General features: G+C 39.7%; 2 protein-coding genes across 4 annotated transcripts; one reads left to right on the top strand and one right to left on the bottom strand.

The window, feature by feature from the left end:
• Nucleotides 1-1,327: 1,327 nt before the first annotated feature.
• Nucleotides 1,328-9,459, bottom strand: LOC140577042 (putative oxidoreductase YteT). Of its 3 annotated transcripts, none has more exons than XM_072696816.1 (14): nucleotides 9,066-9,459; nucleotides 7,363-7,467; nucleotides 6,968-7,052; nucleotides 6,800-6,873; nucleotides 6,273-6,332; nucleotides 4,103-4,210; nucleotides 3,958-4,014; nucleotides 3,178-3,308; nucleotides 2,981-3,035; nucleotides 2,813-2,905; nucleotides 2,489-2,623; nucleotides 2,007-2,108; nucleotides 1,770-1,931; nucleotides 1,328-1,560 (listed from the first exon to the last, which is right to left on the bottom strand). In XM_072696816.1, the coding sequence occupies exons 2-14, from the start codon at nucleotides 7,453-7,455 to the stop codon at nucleotides 1,435-1,437; spliced, it is 1,281 nt and encodes a 426-aa protein (XP_072552917.1). In that variant the 5' UTR covers nucleotides 7,456-7,467; nucleotides 9,066-9,459; the 3' UTR covers nucleotides 1,328-1,434. The 3 variants fall into 3 exon arrangements, with proteins under 3 accessions (XP_072552917.1, XP_072552920.1, XP_072552921.1); XM_072696819.1 differs by having other exon boundaries at nucleotides 9,086-9,459; XM_072696820.1 differs by having other exon boundaries at nucleotides 9,097-9,459.
• A 3,923-nt stretch (nucleotides 9,460-13,382) lies between these two features.
• On the top strand, nucleotides 13,383-23,410 carry emc1 (ER membrane protein complex subunit 1). Its single transcript, XM_072697088.1, has 21 exons — nucleotides 13,383-13,490; nucleotides 14,653-14,780; nucleotides 14,935-15,000; nucleotides 15,083-15,176; nucleotides 15,275-15,403; nucleotides 15,555-15,681; nucleotides 16,043-16,198; nucleotides 16,315-16,482; nucleotides 16,583-16,654; nucleotides 16,742-16,840; nucleotides 16,922-17,018; nucleotides 17,707-17,823; nucleotides 18,438-18,637; nucleotides 18,914-19,063; nucleotides 19,717-19,878; nucleotides 19,963-20,220; nucleotides 20,355-20,528; nucleotides 20,707-20,917; nucleotides 21,022-21,106; nucleotides 21,218-21,347; nucleotides 21,533-23,410. The coding sequence occupies exons 1-21, from the start codon at nucleotides 13,399-13,401 to the stop codon at nucleotides 21,710-21,712; spliced, it is 2,895 nt and encodes a 964-aa protein (XP_072553189.1). The 5' UTR covers nucleotides 13,383-13,398; the 3' UTR covers nucleotides 21,713-23,410.
• The last annotated feature ends 304 nt before the right edge of the window (nucleotides 23,411-23,714 follow it).

The raw sequence follows: 23,714 nt of genomic DNA, 5'->3' as shown, positions 1-23,714 counted from the left end.
ACATTTGTAATGCTGCCAAAACAACAAAAAAACATTAGCCAAAATGATATATTTGACTGTATAAACTTACATTGGTCCAAAAACCTAACTCTAACATTCTTGAAGATCAGCTACAATAATTAGATGACAAGATGTCTGTAAACAATTTGAATGATATGTTCATAACCTTAAGGGGGCTACAGTGTAATAGCCAAACCAAGTAATACTTTATGCATTACGGTCATTTGGCTAAACCTGCAGAAACCCTTTAAATGTTATGCTAATTCTGCCCCCTGCAGGACTTGGAGTATGACTGCAATCCTACAGGAACTGGTCACTACTAGTTGGGTCAGGGTCCACCACTGTCCCCTGATTAGTGTTATCCATGATAGGGTATAGTATAGTATATAGTATGAAAGATATGTCCCCATATTGCTGGTCTTTTGATAGCACTTTAGCTTTGCTTTCAATACTGCCACTCATTACAGTTCAGACCTGTCTGGATGACCAGTTCCTGTGTAGAGTAACATTATAATCCCAGAATCCCAGTCATTTCTATTTGACGGAAAGGGGAACTCTTTCTCTCTCTACGACAGAGAGACATCACTTCTTCACTACAACATACACTGACATTTCTTGTGCTGGAAGGCGTGTACTGTGTGTTTGTGCTATTGATTCAACATTAAACAAGCATTGCTCAGCTCAGTTTACCAACACAGCTTACTTTCAGAACAGTTCCTGCAGGGGAAGGCTGCTTGTCCAGAGGTCAAAGTCTAAAAAACAACTAACACATGTGGAGCGTCCTCCGCTGGCTGCAGGCCTAATGTCTAAACTGCTCTGGCCTGAAACCATTCAGGCCCTCCACAGTTGTAAAGTACAATACTTTTTTCATGTTCTGTTCACTGGTAATTTTAAGAAAAAAATATCTGGTGAAAAAGCCTCATGTTAGTATTTCTAAATAAAGTTCTGTATGATCCCATTAATCAAAAAACATTATTTTATTAGCTGAATTGGATATTTGATTTAAAGATACAAATGAAACATCACGAGACAAATGCAATGCAATGCAACTGTAATACTCCTGAGTTTGAAATTTTTTGAACTACATTCTTTTAAAAATGATTTATCATTTTAACATTTAATTATTTTGTATGACTACCTAAAAATATTACTAATTTCATTTTTGTCAACAGACAAAATAAAACAATGATTTATTTAGTATAAAAAATTAACAATAAAAATGTACGAAACTGAAGACAATCAGTTGCTCTAGTGACTGTTTCGACCCTTACTAACAAAAATGTGTTTTGTTGCTGAAGCCTGTAAGAATACATCCTGTAATTATGCATTACACTCACATATATATATATATATATATATATATATATATATATATATATAGTGTAAGTTTAGATCCTTCATACACCATTTTCCCCTTCAGTGATCTTCTGACTTCTAGTCATGTTCAGTTCCACAGAACACGACCCTGTTCTCTAGACGGGAGCGTTCAGCCTCAAACACCAGTCTGTGACTTGCTAAAGTCTCCTTTGGACCTGACTTGATCAGCAGTGGATCTTCACTCTATATCAGTTAAAGAGGAAAGCCATAGTTAGACCACTGAAACTATCTATTCATTTCCAAGATTTAAGAAAAAAAAAAAACTAAATACATCCATTATTTAGAGATTTAGACAGTTCAGGAATTCATATAAATGCATATTCCTATACACTGGTGCATTTGTGCCTCAATACGATAAAGGGCATGTGTTCAGTTTAAAGCACATAACTAACCCCCACAGCTGAAATGAAGGCAGCAACAAGGTGATAATCTGCAACCCCATGACCGCCTGTGCTGAAGTTGCCAGGTGCGTTTTTAGGCACTGCATGCTCTTTGGACTTCTGGGTAAGAAAGTCGAATACTTTGATTTCTCGTCCATTGCAGGACAGCTCCCCCTGTGGAACAAATTAAGAACTGTCAAATTACACCCAACACCCAAATCTTGTTTTGCTATGATCACAGAGTCCTACCCTGGTGCCTTGGATGCTTGTTTTACGGTGACATATCTCTTCTGTGAATGCCACCATGGTAAAAGAAGCAGTGAGGCCCCCCTCAAATTCCATGTTCACAACCTGAAGTGAGTGGGAATATGATAAGTAATTAACATTTATGCATTTAAGAAAATGAAAGAAATACATTTATCCATCAAAAGTTTGCATGTCCATTCATGCACTATACACTCTTTAGCAGAATTTGCAGTGCTACTTTATGCTGTGTCAAATTTAAAAAATGCTCCAAAATTACTTGGAATAACATCTTTGTACATTAGCTTGAATTAAACATTTTTTTCCCTCTACTGTAAAGTTGATATTTTGGACATAAAGGGTTTTGCGTGACACTGATGACATTTCAGTGTAATAATATCAATCTTTTTTTCTAAAGCATGTTGTACATGTGACACAGATTTAACATTTTGATGATAACAACAAGTGTTGGATAAAAAATACTGAACCTGATTTGAGCACACATCATTGTCACATTCGTAGACACAGCGACCATAGGGCCCAGTCTTTAAGGCCTCGGTTACTGACTCAATGTCAGGAACTGAATTGGGGCACACTACTGACACTGGCCATCTCACCAAACCCTAAAAACACATATATTATAAATAATCTTAGAAAACATTTTAAATTTAAATTTATTTAAATTTGCCTTTATAATTAGTGCCAAAAAAGTCCAATGTTGCATATTATCCCAAAAGCTTTAGAGACTGCATGTATTGTATGTCAAGGCATTTTAGGAAACCGTTAGAATAAGTGGGCTACAGGAATATTACCCTTTTAACTCTGTCCAAGTAGATTTTCTTTGCAGAATATGGACAGTCACTCTCTACAGAGCAGTCTAAGCACCGATTTGATGCCCCTGATGGCTAAATAAAAAGCAATCAGTTTAAGTAGAACAGTTCAAACACCTACATTTATTTGCATTGACACTGAAGGCATACCTTGTTTTCTTTCCGGAAATGGCTGAGGGATCCAAACGATGAAACTTTTATACACCTGTATATCATAACAGCTTTTATCACTGCCCATTAAAAAATGAGAAATTAATAAAATGGCTATCACAGTTTGGTAACTTTGAAACTTTGTACCCAAACAAATAAAACAAATAAATAAATAAAAAATTGAAGTTGTTCTGTACTTGCGCCCTCCAGCCCAGTGATGAATCAGGTCCAGGTCATGGCAGGATTTGGCTAAAAGAGCAAATGAGCTTTCAGCTTCATTTCTCCAGTTCCCTCTCACAAAAGAGTGGGCAAAGTGATAGTACCCCACCTGGCAGAGATGAGGGAGACGCAAGAAGTTTACAGAAAAAAGTTAGACTAAGTTAGACTCATGCTCACGCAGCCATTTGACCCACCACATTTCAAAATACTGCAGCTGTGTCCACACCTCTTTTAATGAAATCCAAGCTACTTAAAATCACCTGACTATCTAACCATACAGACCACTGACCGATAAGCCTGAACAAATCTCAGTTTCAGCTACAGCAGCGGGATCTTCTAATGGCTACTTCCAGCATGATGATGCCACAATCTTCAACTTTCTAGAATCTGACGATGAGCTCAGTGTACTACAGGTCTTGCCTTCAGGGATGAGGCAAAATGGGAGATTTGCAGCATTAAAGCACTCCTGACAAATCTGCAGTCATGTCAATATGGTCCAATATCTCAAAGGAATTTTGTGGAATCCACGTCTCAAAGAATTAAGGCTGGATTGAGTGCCAAACTAAGTCTTAAACCGTATTACTGTAGTATTCCTAATGAGGTGCTCAGCTCAGAGATGTTTATTTTTGAGGGAATTAAACGCAATGCTGAAAGTTGTAGTTGTTAGTCAGACAGTGGCCCAGCTGTCTAGTGTAGTTTACTAATGTAGTTTTTGTTCCCCACTACTTTTGGCAGTCTGTCACCAACCCTGATCTTACCGGTTCAAAGTGTTGAATATGCATTACATCTCCAATGGCTCCACTGTCAATGAGCACCTAAAATTATGGAGGAACCAGAGTGGAATTAGGTATCAGATACATGCTCATTCAATATCAGAGAGTGCAGACTCTGAAATGAATGTACCTTTATTTGGCTGATGACGGGGTCATATCGGAGAACGTGACACACTGTTAGTATTACACCAGTTTGAATGCAAGCTTCTGCAATCTCTGTGCAGTCCTCTAGAGTCACCTGCAGGCAGGAGAAGCACAAAATGTTATTGGTATACTTATGAATACATATATTTGGACCAACTTCTCAGACCCTGATTAACCACAGGCGCACAAGCCCTTTACAGTCCAAAATATAAAAGTAGACTGGTATTATGTCAGCACCCATAGAAGCTGTTTACATCTTTGCAGTGAAAGGACCATGCTCAAATTTCACTTGACTGAAAAAAGCCAGGGTTAAACACACCCAGAAAGCAATGTCATCGGATTTCAATCGGATTACTCAAACAACATTCAAAGGTGGTCAGAGACATATCAAAATCACAGCAGCTGCAACACAAAGTCTTCCCCTCACCGAACACAGATGATTCATTGCCTGTATAAATGTCTTATAACGGTTGACAGCATAAACATGTTAATGTGCGTCTTACACAGAAACGTAAAAACAAATCTCAACCCGGTCACAATGGAGAAGCATTTGAGTGAGAAATGAAATTTGGCCAAAATACGCTGTATGTCCAAATGTTTGTGCACACCCTTTTTTCATGAGTGTATGCACCTGTTTCTGACACATACACACAGCTTGTCTAGTCCCTGTACAGAAGTAGTGCCAATAGAATAGGACTCTCTGGAGCAGATAATCATGAACCTGTTGGCACCATGTCTAATGCCAGGTGTGGGCTAAAGGGGTATAAAGCATTGAGCTGTGGAGCAGTGGAACTGTGTTCTTTGGAATGACGGTGGGTGCTCCATCCACAATTTCTGGGATGAGTTGTAAGTTGGGAATGAGGTCAGGATCCAACATCCTGACCTTACCAACGCTCTTGTCACTGAATGCATTCAAATCCTCACAGCAATGCTGCTCCAAAATCTAGTAGGAAGTAGAGCTGGACAACATGACGATATTTTACTGTATCGCAATAAATATTGTTATTGTGATACACAATATGTTTTTCTAAGCATATGGAGGATACTGTTAGTGCTTAATTACCTCTGATGAGCTGCAGGTTTCATTACAAACAGTGTAATTACACTGGTTTAATTAGATGTTGAATAAAAATCACTGTATTCAGTACAAGAGAGAATCTGAATACCAGTTAATAAGAATCTGTTGCTACTGATGTTTTTAGTCTGTGATTACATATATTCTGATAAATATTGTGCATTGAGAGCATTGAGAAAAAAGTCTTTACATACCATGATATAGTATTTTTACCATATTGCCCAGCCCTACAAGGAAGCCTTCTCTACACCATGGAGATAGTTACTCCAACAAAAGCAGGATAAACTTTTTTTTTAATACCCTTGATTTCAGAACAATCAATGAATAGGGAGGTGTCCCAGTACTTTAATATCAGCATACAACTATGCATGTAGAAATGCATCTGTCTGGTATTTTCTAGCAAATGACAGAATAATCTTACACTGATGAAGAGTTTAGTTGTCTGTTGCAAGTTAACAGTGCAGAATACTGCAACAGATGAAAAAACTAAAATACACAAATGTAAACAACACACATATTGCTGTGCTTTAAATGTGGATCTTATCTGGTCACGCTGGGGACAAATTTGAGTGAAGGGTTTAAATGGAAACCAACCACTGTATAACCAGATATGGCCTGACCATGGAACACGTTACTGCACAGAGCTTTTTACTCCTCGTCACTGAAGGCCCTGGTCCTGTTTTGAACCTTTTAGTGTCTAGTATTGGCAGCCTTGCCACGTTCTGTTATTTTAACTATTATGCAAACTATTCCAAGGCTATCCGTTTGGCAGACCTGGAACACAATACTCCTTCTTATTTATGTGGGAGGAATGATAGGAATGATAGGAATGATAGGACATCATCATGTTTACTTGAAGATGCTAATTTCAATGCCAGCCACTGTGGTTTCTTCGTCAGTCACAACATGAAAAAACCTGACGTGAGTTTTCCGTATTAAAGTCGTCAGAAAATGATCGTTCTTGTGTGAAAGTATTTGAAAAGATTAAAGATGGCTTGAACATTGTAGAATCTCGTTAGATTCCATAAAGAAATGTAGCCTCCTGAAAAGTGAGTTTAATTCTCAAAACTGTACCACTTACAGCCATGGGCTTCTCCAGCAGTATATGGTATCCCTTTTTTGCCAGCGACACTGCAGGATCCTGGAAAACAGATGCAGACGGTACAACAGTACTGCACGAAGACAGTTTAACATTTTTACATCTTTACCCAATTCTCTCCCCAGTTTAACTGAGCTAATTAACCCACCACTCACTACAACTGCGCCTATTTCCCTAACAATGCTCCCAACACTAGGAAGACATGTCTCCTCTTCCCCAGCTCTGCTACATCAGCCAACAGACGCCTGTGCCAGCCAGCATCCCAGTTTAAGCATTGAGGGAGAGAGAGCACCCTCTATTCACCCAGAGAGAGCATGGACAATTGTGCTCTCTTGGGCTCCGGCTGCAGATGGCGAAGCAGCATGACCCGGGATTCAAACTCTGATCTTCAGGCTATAGTGTCAGCATTTTAAAAGGCGGCATTAGATTTAAAAAGTTGGATTTCTGGGTCAGATATTGCTTAAATTTACATCAAAACTATTAGATAAACAACAGGAGAGTTGACAAACCTTATGAAGACGATCAGGAGTGCAGATAAAAACTGCATCTGCAAACTTCTCCCTCTCTGCTACACAGCGCCAGTCTGCAAACACCACAGGCCGTGATATGTTGTAAATCAGAACGACTGAATGTTTACGACGCAACGCACAGAGCTGCGCAAGGGACCAAACCTTTACCATCAAATGTGTTTTCATCAGCGACGTTATGCCGTTTCTGGAGCTTTGTTCGTGCAAAAAGTCTTGGGTCAGCGATTCCTACAACCTAGGAAAGTAAATAGGTAATGACAAAGTTATAGTGAACAGTATATTGTCGTATATTAAGTGATTGCAGCATACACTATATGGACAAAAGTATTTGGACACACGCTCATTCATTGATTCTTCTGAAATCAAGAAATTTAAAAAATAGTTAATAGTTAATAGTTAATGGTTGTCTCAGAAATAGGTGCAGCTTAAAGTAGATGAATGCATTTGTTACAAGGACTGCATGTGCATTAGCTATTCTTCTCCATTCATTCATTAATCAAGCAATGATCTAGACCAGAAATGAGGACAGGAAAAGTCAGACATACTTGCATAAGTTCAGGATGGATGGAGGCATAGTCAGAGTAGGTCTCACCCCGGCTCCCGGCCCCAACCACGATGACTTTAACAGGGGACGGCATGATCAGAACAGTCTAAAATAAAGAAAGTCTCTGTCAGATCCTAAAGACACGTTTCTGACACTGTATGGCATAACGTAATCTATAAAAAGATATTAGAAGAAGATATTACAAATATAGCATCGGAATCTCAGCACTTCAACATGTGAATTTTCTGTACTTTTGTCCATTTTTCATACGGTTTGTTTGAAATTATGTTTAAATTACAATTTAATGCAGCTTTATTGTCATGATTTAGGATTGTAACGGCATTGGTGCAATGCTACTGCATGGGAGCAATGCTACTGCATGGGATTACACTTCTATTACTTTTTAACGACATTAGCCTCGCAGCAACAGAGCAAAAATAAAGAAGCAAGCTCTGGACTTCAAACACTGTTTGAACGTCTCAGGTCAAAGTGTATGTTTCTGTTAATCTCTAATTTGACTCGACTTCATCAGAGTACCAAATTACAATTCGAATATTTCTACACATTTCCTGTGTGATCATTACTCATGTAGAGTAAATAAATTACATTATGAAAGAAATGGCTTCTAACATAAAGAACATAAAGAAATCTTCAAATCTTTTCAGCTGACAGTACTGCAGCCAAAGTGCAGTTTTAATAGAAGATAGGAAGCGTCTTCTGAGTAATAGTTTAACCCTGAACTGTGTGCACTTGACTAAGTGATGCAATGCTGGGTGAATTCCTAGCCCTATGCATAAGCTTTATAGCAATACACATACTTTTTGCAAAATGTTCATGTTTGCACAGCTATTTTACACGACATTTCATAAGACTCACAATGCGTAAAATATTCTGACAGTGCCCCTGTCTGTTTGATCACAAGTTCGTAGTTTAGAATTAAAATTGATGTACAACTTTTTAAAGCCATTTTTTAAACTGAATGGTCACAGCCATCTACTTTCCACAAACACTGATGTCTGACTGTAACTGTGACTTTGGCATTCCTCAGTTTATTGCAACAGCAGCTTAAAAAACCCCAGGCAACACAGAACTATTTTTGTGGGCTGAACCTGATATCCTTACTGATACAGTCAGAATGAAGGCCTTAAACCCCCTCCTAACCCCTTGTGTTTTCCCTCCTTTCTGGTTCTCTCTCTTTTCCATGTATTGAAATGCCCTGTCCCAACTGTTCCATCCTGGTACTGCTAAACCTGGCTCTCCACTTCCCTGCTGCCCGCTGTCCTGCTCTGTGGCCTCGCATTGATTCATCCGCGCCTCCCTGCATGGCTGTCGGAACTATAAAGACAATAATTCTATATATAATTATTCATACTCAACTCAATTAACATTTGGATGCTTAAATGGTTATTGCAAAGCAGCACCAAAAGGGTTCCACTATTATAATGAGAACCTCTTTTCAGCACCATACAGAACCTTAGAATGTCTATCCAACATGAAGATCAATTTCTTGCTATATATGTTATTTAAAAGATTGTACACCTACTATATTTTTTTATCATATAGATTTTTAAAAGCACACTTTCCAATTTTGCCAGATAAGCTGGCTACAGTCCGAGTGTATGAAGCATAGGCTACTGAACCAGCATTAGAAAACACCCTCTTTAACGAGCCGGTTAAAACACAGTGACTGAGGAATCAACACACCGCAGTTCAACAGGACTGACCCGGGATCTACCTTCCTCTCCCTGCAGCTCTCCGCGTCTCTGCTCTTCTACAGTGTGATAATCAGCGCCAGCGCAGACTCATTGGTTGTGTCTGGAAGTGAAGGTAGCTGCCTCAACGCCTTGCTGCCTACAAGTTGGAGCCTTAGAAGGAGGCGTGATGAAGGTACCAGCTGGACGTATCGACGCACGCCTACTAAATACTGACAGATTACTGCTGACTATTAGCTAGCCTTCAAAGACTGGTCAAACGCAGGTGTCTCGTCGCGCAGCTTCGGATGCAAACACTAGATTCAGACATGATTAGGTGCCTTCCTGCCTCGATATACTGTCTGAGTAGGCAGCATGTGCTACGTTTTAGACACAGCCACTGCCTCCAACAGTTCACTGAATGAAGATAGGCTGCTCCTGCTTACTTCCTTGATTACGTCACATCGAATGTCACGAGACATTCGCGTGAGGAGGAGAGAGGGCGGCGTGGAGAGCTAAACATAATATTAATAATAATAATAATAGTAATAATAATAATGACGATGATGATTATTATTATCAATAATTATTAATGATTTGTAATTATTATTTGTTTCATAATATTTTATTATTAGTATTTGATTCATACTAAGTTATTATAATAATAACAATAATAATAATAATAACGGTAATATTCTTATTAAAGGATAACGGTATTGATACAGTATTTTAAGATACTGTAAACTGAATATGTGCCTAGATTGCAAAAGTATGTTTAAAGCATATGCCTTGTAATATATAGTATTATATTACATTGTAAGTCAACGTAAAAAATATTTTATTAAAGCATTTTATCCATTCATCATTCTGTCAAAATGTAAAAAACTGCAAAAATTGAATAACAAATTCCTTGTGGGTCAGCCAATATATTAAACCCAGCAAAAATAATGTACAGTCTATTTTATTACTATATGAACAACACAAAAAATATACACATAAACAGTACATACCTTGTGATGGTGCCGCACAAATCCAGGGGGTTGGGGTTGTCAGTTTTATCTTCTTGTCCGTCTTGTCAGTCGGGGGTTGAATCCCTGCGTGCTGGCTAGTAGTTTTTAAACCAGTCCGGCACGTGTGTCTTAAAGTAGTCGGCACACCAACCAGCCATCCTAAAGCAGCTGGAACACTAGCAGCCATACACCAACCAGCACATTACACAGCAGCTGGAACGCCAGCAGCCAGTACACCAACCAGCACATTTTACAGCAGCCAGTACACCAACCAGCGCATCTCACAGCAGCCAGTACACCAACCAGCACATCTCACAGCAGCCAGTACACCAACCAGCACATCTCATAGCAGCCGGTACACCAACCAGCACACCCCAAAGCAGCCGTAAAACCAACCAGCACATCTCACAGCAGCCAGTACACCAACCAGCACATTTTACAGCAGCCAGTACACCAACCAGCACATCTCACAGCAGCCAGTACACCAACCAGCACATCCCAAAACAGCCGTAAAACCAACCAGCACATCTCACAGCAGCCAGTACACCAACCAGCACATCTCACAGCAGCCGGTACACCAACCAGCACATTTTACAGCAGCCAGTACACCAACCAGCACATCTCACAGCAGCCAGTACACCAACCAGCACATCCCAAAACAGCCGTAAAACCAACCAGCACATCTCACAGCAGCCAGTACACCAACCAGCACATCTCACAGCAGCCGGTACACCAACCAGCACACCCCAAAGCAGCCGTAAAACCAACCCACACATCTCACAGCAGCCAGTACACCAACAAGCACATCTCACAGCAGCAAGTACACCAACCAGAAAATCTCACAGCAGCCAGTACACCAACCAGCACATCTCACAGCAGCCGTAAAACCAACTAGCACATCTCCCAGCAGCCAGTACACCAACAAGCACATCTCACAGCAGCCGTAAAACCAACCAGCACATCTTACAGCAGCCGGTGCACCAGCCAGCACATCTTACAGCAGCCGGTGCACCAGCCAGCACATCTTACAGCAGCCAGTGCACCAACCAGCACATCTCACAGCAGCCAGTACACCAACCAGCACATCCCAAAACAGCCGTAAAACCAACCAGCACATATGACAGCAGCCAGTACACCAACCAGCACATCTCACAGCAGCCGGTACACCAACCAGCACACCCCAAAGCAGCCGTAAAACCAACCCACACATCTCACAGCAGCCAGTACACCAACAAGCACATCTCACAGCAGCAAGTACACCAACCAGAAAATCTCACAGCAGCCAGTACACCAACCAGCACATCTCACAGCAGCCGTAAAACCAACTAGCACATCTCACAGCAGCCAGTACACCAACCAGCACATCTCACAGCAGCCGTAAAACCAACTAGCACATCTCCCAGCAGCCAGTACACCAACAAGCACATCTCACAGCAGCCGTAAAACCAACCAGCACATCTTACAGCAGCCGGTGCACCAGCCAGCACATCTTACAGCAGCCGGTGCACCAGCCAGCACATCTTACAGCAGCCAGTGCACCAACCAGCACATCTAACAGCAGCCATAAAACCAACCAGCACATCTAACAGCAGCCGGTGCACCAGCCAGCACATCTTACAGCAACTGGCCCATCAACCAGCACATCTCACAGCAGCTGGTACTCCAACCAGCACATCTCACAGCAGCCAGTTCACCAACAAGCACATCTCTCAGCAGCCGGTTCACCAACCAGCACATCTCACAGCAGCCGGTTCACCAACCAGCACATCTCACAGCAGCCGGTTCACCAACCAACACATCTCACAGCAGCTGGTTCACCAACCAACACATCTCTCAGCAGTCGTACACCAACCAGCACATCTCACAGCAGTCGTACACCAACCAGCACATATGACAGCAGCTGGTACTCCAACCAGCACAGCTTACAGCAGCTGGCCCATCAACCAGCACATCTCACTGCAACTGGCCCATCAACCAGCACATCTCACAGCAGCCAGCTCCTTTGGATTATGCCGCTTGGTGTTCCTGCTGCTGAAAGATGTGCTTGTTGGTGTGCTGACTGATGTACCATGTGCCAGTTGGTGTGCCAGCTACCTTAAGATATACCAGTTGGTGTGCCGGCTGCTTTTAGGTATGCCAGTTGATGTGCCAGGATCTTTAAGATATGCAGGTTGGTGTGCCAGCTGCCTTAAGATATACTAGTTGGTGTGCCGGCTGCTTTTAGGTATGCCAGTTGATGTGCCAGGAGCTTTAGGATGTGCAGGTTGGTGTACCGGCAGCCTTGAAATGTACCAGTTGGTGTGCAGGCTGCTTTAAAAAGTGCCCGTTGGTGTGCTAGGTGCATTAGGATGTTCCGGATGCTGTGCTGCATAATGTGCTGGGTGAAATGCCAGCCAGCACTGGCAGAAAAGAATCCAACCCTTCTCCTGTTTGTAAAGAGCTTAGCGTGTTCTCCCTGTGGATTTTCTCTGGGTGCTCCGAGTTTCTTCCAACCTCCTAAGAACTCACAAATTGTAGGTATTAAATTGCCCCTAGATCTAAGTGAATGGGTCTGTGTGGTCTCCTGTGATAGACTGACATGTATGAACATTCCTGCCTTACAGCCTTCGATTCCAGAGTGGTTAAATTAAATACTGATATTTAATATCAAATGTACTCTTGGGGCTTATAATACCTTTTTAACATTTTTGTTGGTCCAGTAGTCATTCTTAGACAGTGTAAAGGGCAGCGGTCTAATATTTACAGTACACCAAAGACCTATACATCTTGTGCAGGCACAAAATAAGGAAGAAGGAAGGAAGCAGATTCATATTGCATTCATTTTTATTAATGACATTCATGACTGATGGTTATTGTTGCATTATGGTAAGTGGTACATAATTCAACCAACAAGAGGTTGAACCAATTGAGGTTCCTGACGTCTAACAAGAACATGGCCTTAAATAAACTATGAATTGATGGTTAAACTCTTGCATTACATCTCTCAGACCAGATCAGTGTATATGTATACTTGTGCCCACCTACAGTCCCACCTTACAGCATCCATGGTTCGGGTGGGTGACCGGCTTCAGGATGGGAACCACTGCTTTCAAGCGTAAAGGCAGTCAGCAGAACTGCCTGACTGTATTAACACCAACAGCATTCATACAAAGTACGGGCAAACGTAAGCACTGTTTATTTGTTAGGTAAAACTGGAAACTACAGTGTGAAATAACTGAACATACCTTGTTACAGGAGTTTGGTCTCCTTTAGCCGGTAATAAACAAATCGCTAGTGACCGTAGTGGTTGTGGGGTCCTTAACCGCTGAGACTCTTGGGATCCGAGTGTCTGCAGCAATGGCTGGCCTGTTAGCTGTGTTTTCGGTGTCATTGTGTTTATTAGGGTTCTCTGTGGCGGTGTTCGAGGACCAAGTGGGGAAATTTGACTGGTATGTATACGAGGGCAGTATGTGGATACTGCAGTCATTCATGACATGTAGTATTTTGATGGGGACCATTCAAACTGCCGGTGGTCATGGGAAGCTAACAGCTAATGGCTAACTGGCGAATGACACCGAAATCGAAGTGATTGGTTAATGTGTGAAGATGCTCCAAATGGTTATTATTGTCACTGGATTTTGTTCTTGCTCTTGGAGCTAATATTGCATGTAAAGCAACCGCTGAGGTCCAGTTTCTGAGTGTAATTTAACTGGACTGATCCGAGCTCAGCCACCTGCTAGCTCGTAACCGTCTGATCCCAGCTTTGCTGCCGTGGAGATCATATCAGCTCTTTCTAGCTAAAACTGCTCATCAGTAATGAGTTATCTGAAACCGTGCATTGCACTGTTCTTTTTGGTGTCTTGAGTTTAAAAGGTTTTGTTTTTGTGCATTAAGACATTATTAGAGCAGCTAGATTGTCCCTCTGCCCATGTTGGGATATGTAGTTAGCTAACTAACTATAGCCTGCAGTCTTCAATGTAAATAACTTTACACAGTAAATTATGTACAACACATTTTAGACAAAAAAGATCATTTAAGTTAAGTATTTGTTCTTTATACCAGAGAGAAAGAGTTGGGAGTTTTGACAAAAAAAAATAAATAAATAAAAAAATAAAATTGACACACCTGACTGAAGGTGATTTCCAAAATAGATACATTTATTTTTTAATCTAAAGTCTAATGCTTACATTTCTTTTAAGATAAATATTGTATGCTAGTTAAGTTAATGTATGATTATGAACATAATTGGGTATGCCTTATCCAAAGAAATGTGTACAGATAAAATACACCTGTGTGTTTTTTAAGGTGACTGACAGGAACTTGCAAGCATGTCATTGCTGCCACGCAAAAACCTTGTATCTTCATTTTTTTCATGTTTTGACATGATGTAAATCTGCCAGTTGTTCTTTACATTGTGTCAATTTTCTTCATGAATTGACCAATAGAACGCTGACAAATAAAAAGCTGTTTGCTTCAGGAGGGCAAATGAACAGTACAGCACCTGTTTTTAGTAGATTAATTATGTGTTGTACTGCTGCATTATACAAATACTGCACAAGTTATGAGTGATTATTGTTGCTATTTGCTAAATGTTATGCCGTCTTATTTCAGGAGACAACAGTTTGTCGGCGAGGTGCGATTTGCACTCTTTGATACTCATTCCCAAGCATCTAAAAAGCTCCTGGTAGCAACCGAGAAGAATATTTTTGCCTCCCTCAACTCCAGAACTGGAGAGCTTTGTAAGTACTGAAATGCATTCATTGGAAGGTTTGCATTTGTTAATTTTTCATTAATGTTTGCAAAATGTATGTGCAAATAGTGTGTGTGTGTGTTTGTATGTAAATAGGTTTAGAAAGAGGATAATCTTGATGATAATCTTGGTTCTGATTGTAGTCTGGCGACATGTCGACAAGACAGGACCAGAAGGCCATATCGATACACTTCTGATGCATGGACAAGGTATCTGTGACTGTTCTTTTTCGTTTTAAAACCATTTAAGTGCAGGGAAAAACATGTAAAACCTGTGTCTGCTGTCTACCAGATGCCCTTGTTGTTGTTGGGAATGGTCGCCTTCTTCGTTCCTGGGAAACCACTGTTGGTGGCTTGAATTGGGAGACAGTGCTTGATACTGGAAGGTTAGGTGTTTGTGATTTCTTTTTTTTTTTTTTTTTTTAAAGAATATAACAGTGTTGTTTCAAATTCAGACATGTAGTAACAATTATTTTCCCCTTAGTTTTCAGTCTGCTGCTTTTATTGGAGTGCAAGACCTTGTGAAGTATGCTGCAGTGCTTAAGAAATCAACAGTCTCCCTTCATTACCTTTCCAATGGCCATCAGAAATGGGTGGAAAATCTTCCAGAGAGGTAAGGAGAATCTTAGATTAGAGAGAAGTGATCCCTTCTAACGGATTTTCTCTCCTGTTTGTTTTGAAGTATGTAAATATGTGATGTACCTGGTTCAACTCTGGCCAGAAGATATGTTCAGTTTTGTGCTCTGTTGTCTTGCATCTTGTAGTGACACTGTTCAGTATCAGACGGTCTACTCTGGAGGCAATGGACAGGTCTTTGTTCTTGGTGTGGTTCCCAACTCCCATATCGTTATTGTCGAATACAACATAGAAGATGGGGAAATAATGAAACAGGTAAAGCATTGCTTTTAGGGTTTAAATCATATGAAGTATAATATTGTATTTTAGTAACAAACTATTTCACAGACTGGGATCAAGTCGTGTCATAGGACAATATTTTATGTTTTAATGGTGTAGTCTAGAACTAGACTTTATCTCTGTCTGGAAAACTGGACCATAGTGTAATAATTTTTTCAAAAACATCCCTCCCTATATTTATATTATAAATTGTCATTCGGGCCTTCACATTGCTACAGCACTGCACCTCTACCCGTCACATTGTTTATGCCTCAAAGCATGTTTTTTTTCAAAAAATATTTTTTTTAATAATTAAAAATGTTGTGTGATTTTTAAAACATTTTGTTTTGCTCCTTAGAAATCAGTTGCAGCTCCATGGATGTCTAGTTTGCAGTCCAGCTGTGTAGTGGTTGGTCCTGGAGTGCTTTTATGTGTTGACCCATCCACACAATCCTTGTACTCTTTGCCACTGCAGTCTGATGAGCAGACAAAAATGACTCCTATTCTACTCCAGGTGCACAGCTCCCTTCACTCACCAAAATATCATGTTTACTTTATTTACTTAACGTTCTTATAGATGTTGCAAGATATGCTACAAATAGATAAAATAACTGGTCTTTCTCTGTCCAGACTCTAGATCTGGAGGTGGCTGCAGGGTTCCAGCCTGTTCTGATCTCCACTCAGCCTCACCCTGCCCGCCCTCCACTCACCGAATTCTTCCTGCAGCTTGGTCCAGATCACCATATCCTGCTGCAACTGAAAGATGGCCTTGTTTCTTCTCTCAGAGACTTTAGCCCAGTATGCTATACATAGTGTAGTCACATAAGACAGTAGTTTAATAGCATTGTTATTTTTTCTGCTCAAAGTGCTGATTCATTTATTTGCTTTTCCCCTGCAGTCATATCTGGTCGGTTTTGCAACAACTGGGGAGAAGACTGTAGCTGCTGTTATGTCCCCAAAAAATGAGACTGTAAGTGTAGACCAAGGTCACTGACTGACTAGTGTCTTTCCATTTTCATCTCCATTCTGCTATTAATTGTTGTCTATTTATTCCTAGGCATGCAGTATTAACCTGTACAGTGCTGATACTGGTCGGAGGCTTCTTGACACCACCATCATCTATTACATGGACCCTAATGGAGGAAAGCCAACAAGAGTAATTGCTGATAATTATCATTTCAGAATGCTTAGTGATTACTGCAGTACAGAGCAATGCTAATTTGGTTTGTCTCCTCAGTTGTATGTCCATGCGTTTCTGAAGAAAGATGATTCTGTGGGCTACAGGGTCTTGGTGCAAACTGAAGACCTTGTCCTCACCTTCTTACAGCAGCCTGGTAGGTTTGCATGAAGCTGTATTTAAGTTGAAGTCATATTTATTCTGTACATGAAATAATGTAATTGATATTTTATTGTTTTTACTTTTAAATAATTAAGGAAATCTCCTACAAACGTACAAATGTTTGGGCAACCAGATCAAATATCATTAACCATTGTTAACCATCATGTTCATTATTCCTACCATCACTACTAGGATTCTATTATTTTTATTATATAATGGTTATATCAGCACACCTGAGCAGAAGAACAGTCTTATTCCATATTCACTGTTATGAGTCTTGGTTCCTCCCAAGATTTCTTCCTCCAGCTCTGAGGGATTTTTTCCTTCCCATTGTCACCTTCGGGTTGCTCTTCTGGGGGTTTTATGATTTGTTGATCACCTTCCCTATTACTGGATTCCTGTTCAGCTTCTTTGTGACAGTGGCAGTTGTAAAAGTGCCATACAATTACAGTTGAATACAGTCTCTTGTGAGTTTGTTATTTTAAAAATGTTTTGAATTAAGCAGATGAAAAAAAATGCTCATTAAAATGTGCAGAAGTGTGTTTTCTGTAGAGGATTTATTACTCTTACACAGAAAATTAGCAAAATGTTTTTACCAGGGTTGCACAACCCTTTGCTTAAAACTATACATGAGAATATAACTTGTATATTAATATTTAGATTACTATATGGTCACTTTACAGGCAGGGTAGTGTGGACTAGGGAGGAGGCCCTAGCTGATGTTGTCACCATGGAGATGGTGGACTTGCCGCTCACTGGAACACAGGCAGAATTGGAGGGAGAGTTTGGAAAGAAAGCTGGTAATGTACAATAATCTGCACCACGACTGAAGTTTTGTTCAATCTGATTTTGTTGCACAAAGTATGCTTGTCTGTTTCTTTATGTGCATGTTACAAATATCACTGTGCTGTTTTTGTTCTATTTCACAATTGCACCTTATACTAATGCTTTTTTTTCTAAAATCCCATGTGCAATATATCTAATCATACCTTTTACATTATATTTATGGTCTGATCTGCTGCCTGCTAATGCTGCTTATGCTCACTAATGCACTGGTCTTCTATCTGTCCAATAAGCCCTTGTCTTTTCTTGTGCTACCTCTGTATTTATTTTCTTTCCCTGTTGCTTTCTTTTCGCTGCACTTGGATCCAGCTATTCAAGGTAATTTGGAGCATTTGCTTCTGTGTATTAATAACAGTATCTGCAGTTCATTTGTCATACTGATAGTTTGTTTGCTAAGCGCTGATGCAATATGATTTCAAGCCAATTTAAAGAGCAGTTGTGATTAGGATGGTATTGTTGCTTATCTGAGTATTGTAAACATCACACACAAATCTAAAGACTTACGAAATTGATGAAGGGGTATATATACTTTAACATGTATTTAAGCATCATATTACTGTGATTTTTGCAGATGGACTGTTACCCATGGTTCTTAAGCGGCTCTCCTCGCAGCTCATCCTTCTGCAGGCCTGGACGAGCCATTTGTGGAAACTCTTCTATGATGCCCGAAAGCCCCGCAGCCATGTTAAAAATGAGGTGACCATTGAAACTTTATCTCGGGATGAATTCAACCTGCAGAAGATGATGGTGATGGTGACTGCATCAGGGAAGGTTAGTGATTATGTTGAAGGTTCATCGGAGGGTATGTCTGTGGCTTCATTGTGTTTTTGTTTAGCATAATCTGTGACATTCTGTAATAATAAGATCTGAGGCAAACCAGCATGATGCTCAACTTTTTGTCTGTTGTTGTATTAACATGTCAATACTAATTTGTCTGTGATCAGATTATTCAATGTAAATAATTGTACAAAAATGTTTTTGTATTATTATTATGTTCAATTGGTGCTCATGTTGTGTGGTGTTTCTTTCCCCTCCTCTTTTTAACAGCTCTTTGGCATTGATAGTAAGTCTGGAACAGTTTTGTGGAAGCAGTACCTGGAAAACATCCAGCCCAATTCAGTCTTTAAACTGATGGTGCAGCGGACCACTGCTCATTTCCCTCATCCACCCCAATGCACTCTACTCGTTAAGGATAAGGTAGGATAATGGGCATGTTGTTAAGTGGTCAGTTTTTAAAAAATAACCATTTAATAATTATATTGAGTATTGGCAAGAACCTGACAATAAAATGCGTATCACGATACAGGCGTTATAAATTCATATTTAATGATGCATTGTGATACTGTTTTTTTTTTTTTTTTTTTTTTTTTTTTTTTTTTTTTTTTTTATATATAATTTTTTAAGAAAACTGTCATAGTATTTAAAAAAAGCAGGGGTTTATAAAGCACTGTCTGCCACCAATCTTTGTATTTAAAGTGTTAATTAAAATTGATAGTGTGTTTTTGAGAATTGGTACAGTATTGCAAAACAGTGTGACATGTTGATATTCTCGAACACCCTTATTATTAATGCAAATTATCATAGAATTGTTTGTTTTTTCCAGTTGTTTTCCTATGTAGTGAGCTTTGCCCTTTTCTATCTGGTATTATCTGGTAGATATGTAAGTTTATTCCAGCTTCCTAGGTAATAAATTCCGTAATAGCTGCTGCAAAGGGAAGGAGCGAGAGTGTTTTCCGTCAAATTACTTTATTTACTTATTTATTTTTCATTTATTTATATTTATTAACTTATCTAAATAAGTAACCTGGTTGTTAACAAAGTTTCATTATGAAACTGTCTTGTCTCTCTAGGACACAGGCCTTGGAAGTCTCTATGTCTTTAATCCAATTTTTGGCAAGAAGAGCCATATCAGTGTCCCAGCTTTGCAGAGACCCATTCTTCAGTCACTGTTACTGCCCCTCATGGATCAGGACTATGCTAAAGTTCTTCTCCTGATAGATGATCAGTACAAGGTTAGTGTCATTGGATTTGGTAGACAAGACTAACGCAAAAATAAAATTCTTATACTTCTAAAAATCTGTCTCTCTCTCCTTTAGGTTACAGCATTTCCATCCACTAAGAATGTCCTGCAGCAGCTGCAAGAGATGGCGTCGTCTATTTTCTTCTATCTGGTAGACTCCAGTCAGGGCCGACTGTCCGGTTTCCGCCTACGCAAAGACCTATCCACTGAGCTGATCTGGGAAGTGGTCATCCCCACTGAAGTGCAGAAGATAGTGGGGGTGAAAGGCAAACGTGCCAATGAGCATGTCCACTCTCAGGGCCGTGTCATGGGTGACCGCAGTGTGCTTTATAAGGTAATACTTATCATACTCCAACAATTTTGTACTTGTATCATAATTGCAGATATACAATTTTTTTTTACTTTAGAAACTCCTTTTTATTAGCATGTCATAGCTGATTTGGTGTGTATGTTGGAAATTCCTTTTAGTACTTGAACCCCAACCTCCTGGCAGTGGTGACTGAAAGCACAGACAGCCATCAGGAGCGTAGCTTCGTAGGGATGTTCCTCATTGATGGTGTGACTGGCAGGATTGTCCATGAAGCAGTGCAGAGGAAGGCCAGAGGACCTGTTCACTTTGTGCACTCTGAGAACTGGGTGGTGGTGAGTAGACGGGGATTCCTCTGTCTACTAATGTGTTGGTTTTAAAGATGTTTGCATGTGAAGCATGTGAAAGGACTACCAAACGTACATGTTCTGGTGGAAAGTTCTAATTGTTAAGGATCAGATCTCAGAAATAATGTGTTTGTTTTGTTTGTTTTTTATTCCCCCTGCTGTGCAGTATGTGTACTGGAACACAAAGTCTAGGAGGAACGAATTCTCTGTGCTTGAGCTTTTTGAGGGAATGGAGCTGTATAACAGCACAGTGTTCAGCTCTTTAGATAGACCTCGCCCACCTCAGGTCCTACAGCAGTCCTATATATTCCCCTCACCTATTAGCACCTTGGAGGCAACACTTACTGAGAAGGGCATCACCAGCAGGCATCTCCTCGGTTAGTTCAGTGGGCTTTTTTATTTTATTTTAAATTACATAGAACTTCAAATGGTCAGTTTCTGATGGTAGGGTCTTTTTTTGTTTGTTTGTTTGTTTATTCAGTGGGACTCCCATCGGGAGCCATCATGTCTTTACCAAAGATGTTTCTGGACCCACGGAGACCAGAAGTGGCCTCTGATCAGAGCCGGTGAGCAACGGTGAACTAACGGCAAATGACCAATATGTATAGATTTATGGCAATTTAATAATTGTCTGTCTCTTCTCTCTCTTTTTTTTTTTTTTTTTATTTTTAAAATAGAGAGGAAAATCTAATACCATACTCACCTGAAATGCCGATTCGCACTGAGTGGTTCATTAACTACAACCAAACCATATCAAGAGTAAGAGGTATCTACACGGCCCCCTCTGGCCTGGAGTCTACATGTCTGGCAAGTATCTTGACTATCTGTCCTTGTTTATTGCTAATAATTTATTTTCTCAAATGGAATGCCTACTGTGATTTGTAAATTTTGTCACTGTGTGTCTGCTAAGCTCCAGATTTCCCCAATTATTTGATGCACATTGTGTTCCCTTATGTCAGAACTAACATGTATTTTTATTTTTGCTCCCCTAGGTGGTTGCCTATGGCCTTGACATCTACCAGACCAGAGTGTACCCTTCCAAACAGTTTGATGTTCTTAAGGATGATTACGATTATGTACTGATCAGCAGTGTACTGCTCGGCCTATTCTTTGCTACTATGATAAGCAAGCGATTAGCAGAAGTAAAACTACTTAATCGCGCATGGCGATAAAGGGCAGTTCCAGGCCTGACAATCTGCGCCTTTTCTGCCACGCGATTGCCACACTGATGGTAGGAGACCAGCTGATGCCCATGTCAAACTGCAAGATCACAAAATAAGCATTGTGGGAGTTTTTGAAGTTTTTGCAGCCAACTGTTGAGGATGATGGCACAGTATATGGTGTGTGTTGTTTTTTTTTTGTGTTTGTTTTTTTGTTTTGTTTTGTTTTTTGTGTTTGTCATCTTCATTTGAAACACACTGTCTTAACATCTGGCCACACCACTAAGCAGTTTGTCTTTAATTTATTGTGGTTTCAGAGGTAAGTTCCTTTGTAAATTTAGGCCCATTTTCCATGTTTTTGAAATAAATTATTTGGGATTATTCAGATTGCCACAGAACTTATGTTTTCCGGTTGCGTAAATGTGAATAGCAAAATGATTAAAAATTATGAAAATTATAGATATTGATCTCTAGTTTAAATAATATGTGAATGATAACACTGTACAAATTAACATACAATATGTAATTATATACCTTTTAACTTATAGGTTGACTTTTTAAATATTTTAATGTCAATTAGTGCAATGGCCAAACTTTGAGGTTTAGTGCATTTTATTTTGCCTGTATCTACTGGCACTGAGTCAGCCTTTATACAGATCTAATAGGTGTACCCATGTACTTTCACAACCAGATGAAAAACAAAATATATAGATTACTGACACAGGAATTGTTTTTTATGTATGTAAAGGTGAACAGATCAGTTGACTTTGAGTTCAGAATAACCAATAAAATCAATTGTTTTTCCCTCAACTGTAGGATGAATTGTGTTGAGTGTGGTGAGAGAGTGAAGACTTGCCTGTTTAGTGTTTGGTTAAGCCAACAGTTCTGAAAATGCCTTGTGTTTTCCCTGGTTTGCTCAAGGAATTTGGGCCATGTTTGTACTTTTAAGTTGATGTTAAAAACTCTTGTATGGCATGTACTGCTCCCCTCTGGTCCTGGAGGCCTTACTCCATCTCGTAGTTCCAGTATGCCTGACTCATATCAGTATTTATTTATTGAGCCCTTGTTTCTTATTTGGATGTTTAGCGTGTTTGAAGCAAGAAGTTGTGAAACTGCACAGGGGCTACAGGGCCTGGAGCACTGCCCAGTGTTTTCCAAGCGCAGTCATGCATTCAATTTGCCTTGCACATTTTTATGTTTTCCTGCCCTTGAGTTATCCTTAACTAACTTTGAAGTGAATTGATTCAGATATATTGAAGCTGGAAAATGTGAAACTGCAGTACAGGTGGACTGAACACAGTAAAGACTGTTGTAATGCGCTAGATTGATCAGTGCCATATGGTGACTTGAAATTCACTGAAGAACCTAATGTATGCAGTTTTCCCCCTTTACCCTAAACAAAGTTGATTGACCAAGACATGCTTGGTGTCGGTAGTTTGTTTTTTCAGTTTTGAGATTGAGCTTTAATGCTAATATAATTGAAGTAAGTCACTCGAAGCAAGTTTGAAAAAACCCACTATGGCATACCCTTGTACTTGTAAAATCTTAAATCCAAGATCTGTTATGTGTGCTTTTCTAGTAGAAATTCTAATTTCAGACACCAACTATAGAATATTTACTACTATCATCAGATATATACTAGTCCTCAGACTAGTTTGGTCACCATTGAGTTGTGTAAAATTTGGTCCAATTAAAGATGTATACATGCGATTCAAGATTGCTGTAATTTAGTTTTGACTTCCTGTAGTGTGTGTTCCAGATTTATGCGCTTTTAGATCTCTAAAATATAGTCTTAGATTACTTCAGTTTGCTTTTGAGAAGTAAGAATCATGTCTAATACTAATATTGCAGTGTTCGTAAAATAGAAATATAGATCACACAATTGAGATTTCATGTAAATCAGACGTAACATGACCAGACAAGATTACTGTAAATATGTTGCCCGGGCATAGTTAAAGTTTTTATTCGTTTTTTTTATATTTGTTTTTTACTGGAAATGTCAATAATATCTGAC

The sequence above is a fragment of the Salminus brasiliensis genome, chromosome 14, assembly GCF_030463535.1.
Source record: "Salminus brasiliensis chromosome 14, fSalBra1.hap2, whole genome shotgun sequence".
In the NCBI taxonomy this organism is placed as follows: domain Eukaryota; kingdom Metazoa; phylum Chordata; class Actinopteri; order Characiformes; family Bryconidae; genus Salminus; species Salminus brasiliensis.
The sequence above is the reverse complement of the archived record's forward strand: the minus strand, read 5'-3'. Positions and strand labels throughout refer to the sequence as shown.

What these genes read in the sequence shown, in the direction of transcription:
- emc1 (XM_072697088.1), top strand. Translation starts at nt 13,399, where the DNA reads ATGGCTGGCCTGTTAGCTGTGTTTTCGGTGTCATTGTGTTTATTAGGG. An exon ending in ATGGGGAAATAATGAAACAG is followed by an intron (nt 15,682 to 16,042) that starts GTAAAGCATTGC and finishes TTTGCTCCTTAG; the next exon opens with AAATCAGTTGCAGCTCCATG. An exon ending in TGTCCCCAAAAAATGAGACT is followed by an intron (nt 16,655 to 16,741) that starts GTAAGTGTAGAC and finishes ATTTATTCCTAG; the next exon opens with GCATGCAGTATTAACCTGTA.
- LOC140577042 (XM_072696816.1), bottom strand. Translation starts at nt 7,455, where the DNA reads ATGCCGTCCCCTGTTAAAGTCATCGTGGTTGGGGCCGGGAGCCGGGGT. An exon ending in CACTGGGCTGGAGGGCGCAA is followed by an intron (nt 3,036 to 3,177) that starts GTACAGAACAAC and finishes TATGATATACAG; the next exon opens with GTGTATAAAAGTTTCATCGT. An exon ending in ATGATGTGTGCTCAAATCAG is followed by an intron (nt 2,109 to 2,488) that starts GTTCAGTATTTT and finishes CACTCACTTCAG; the next exon opens with GTTGTGAACATGGAATTTGA.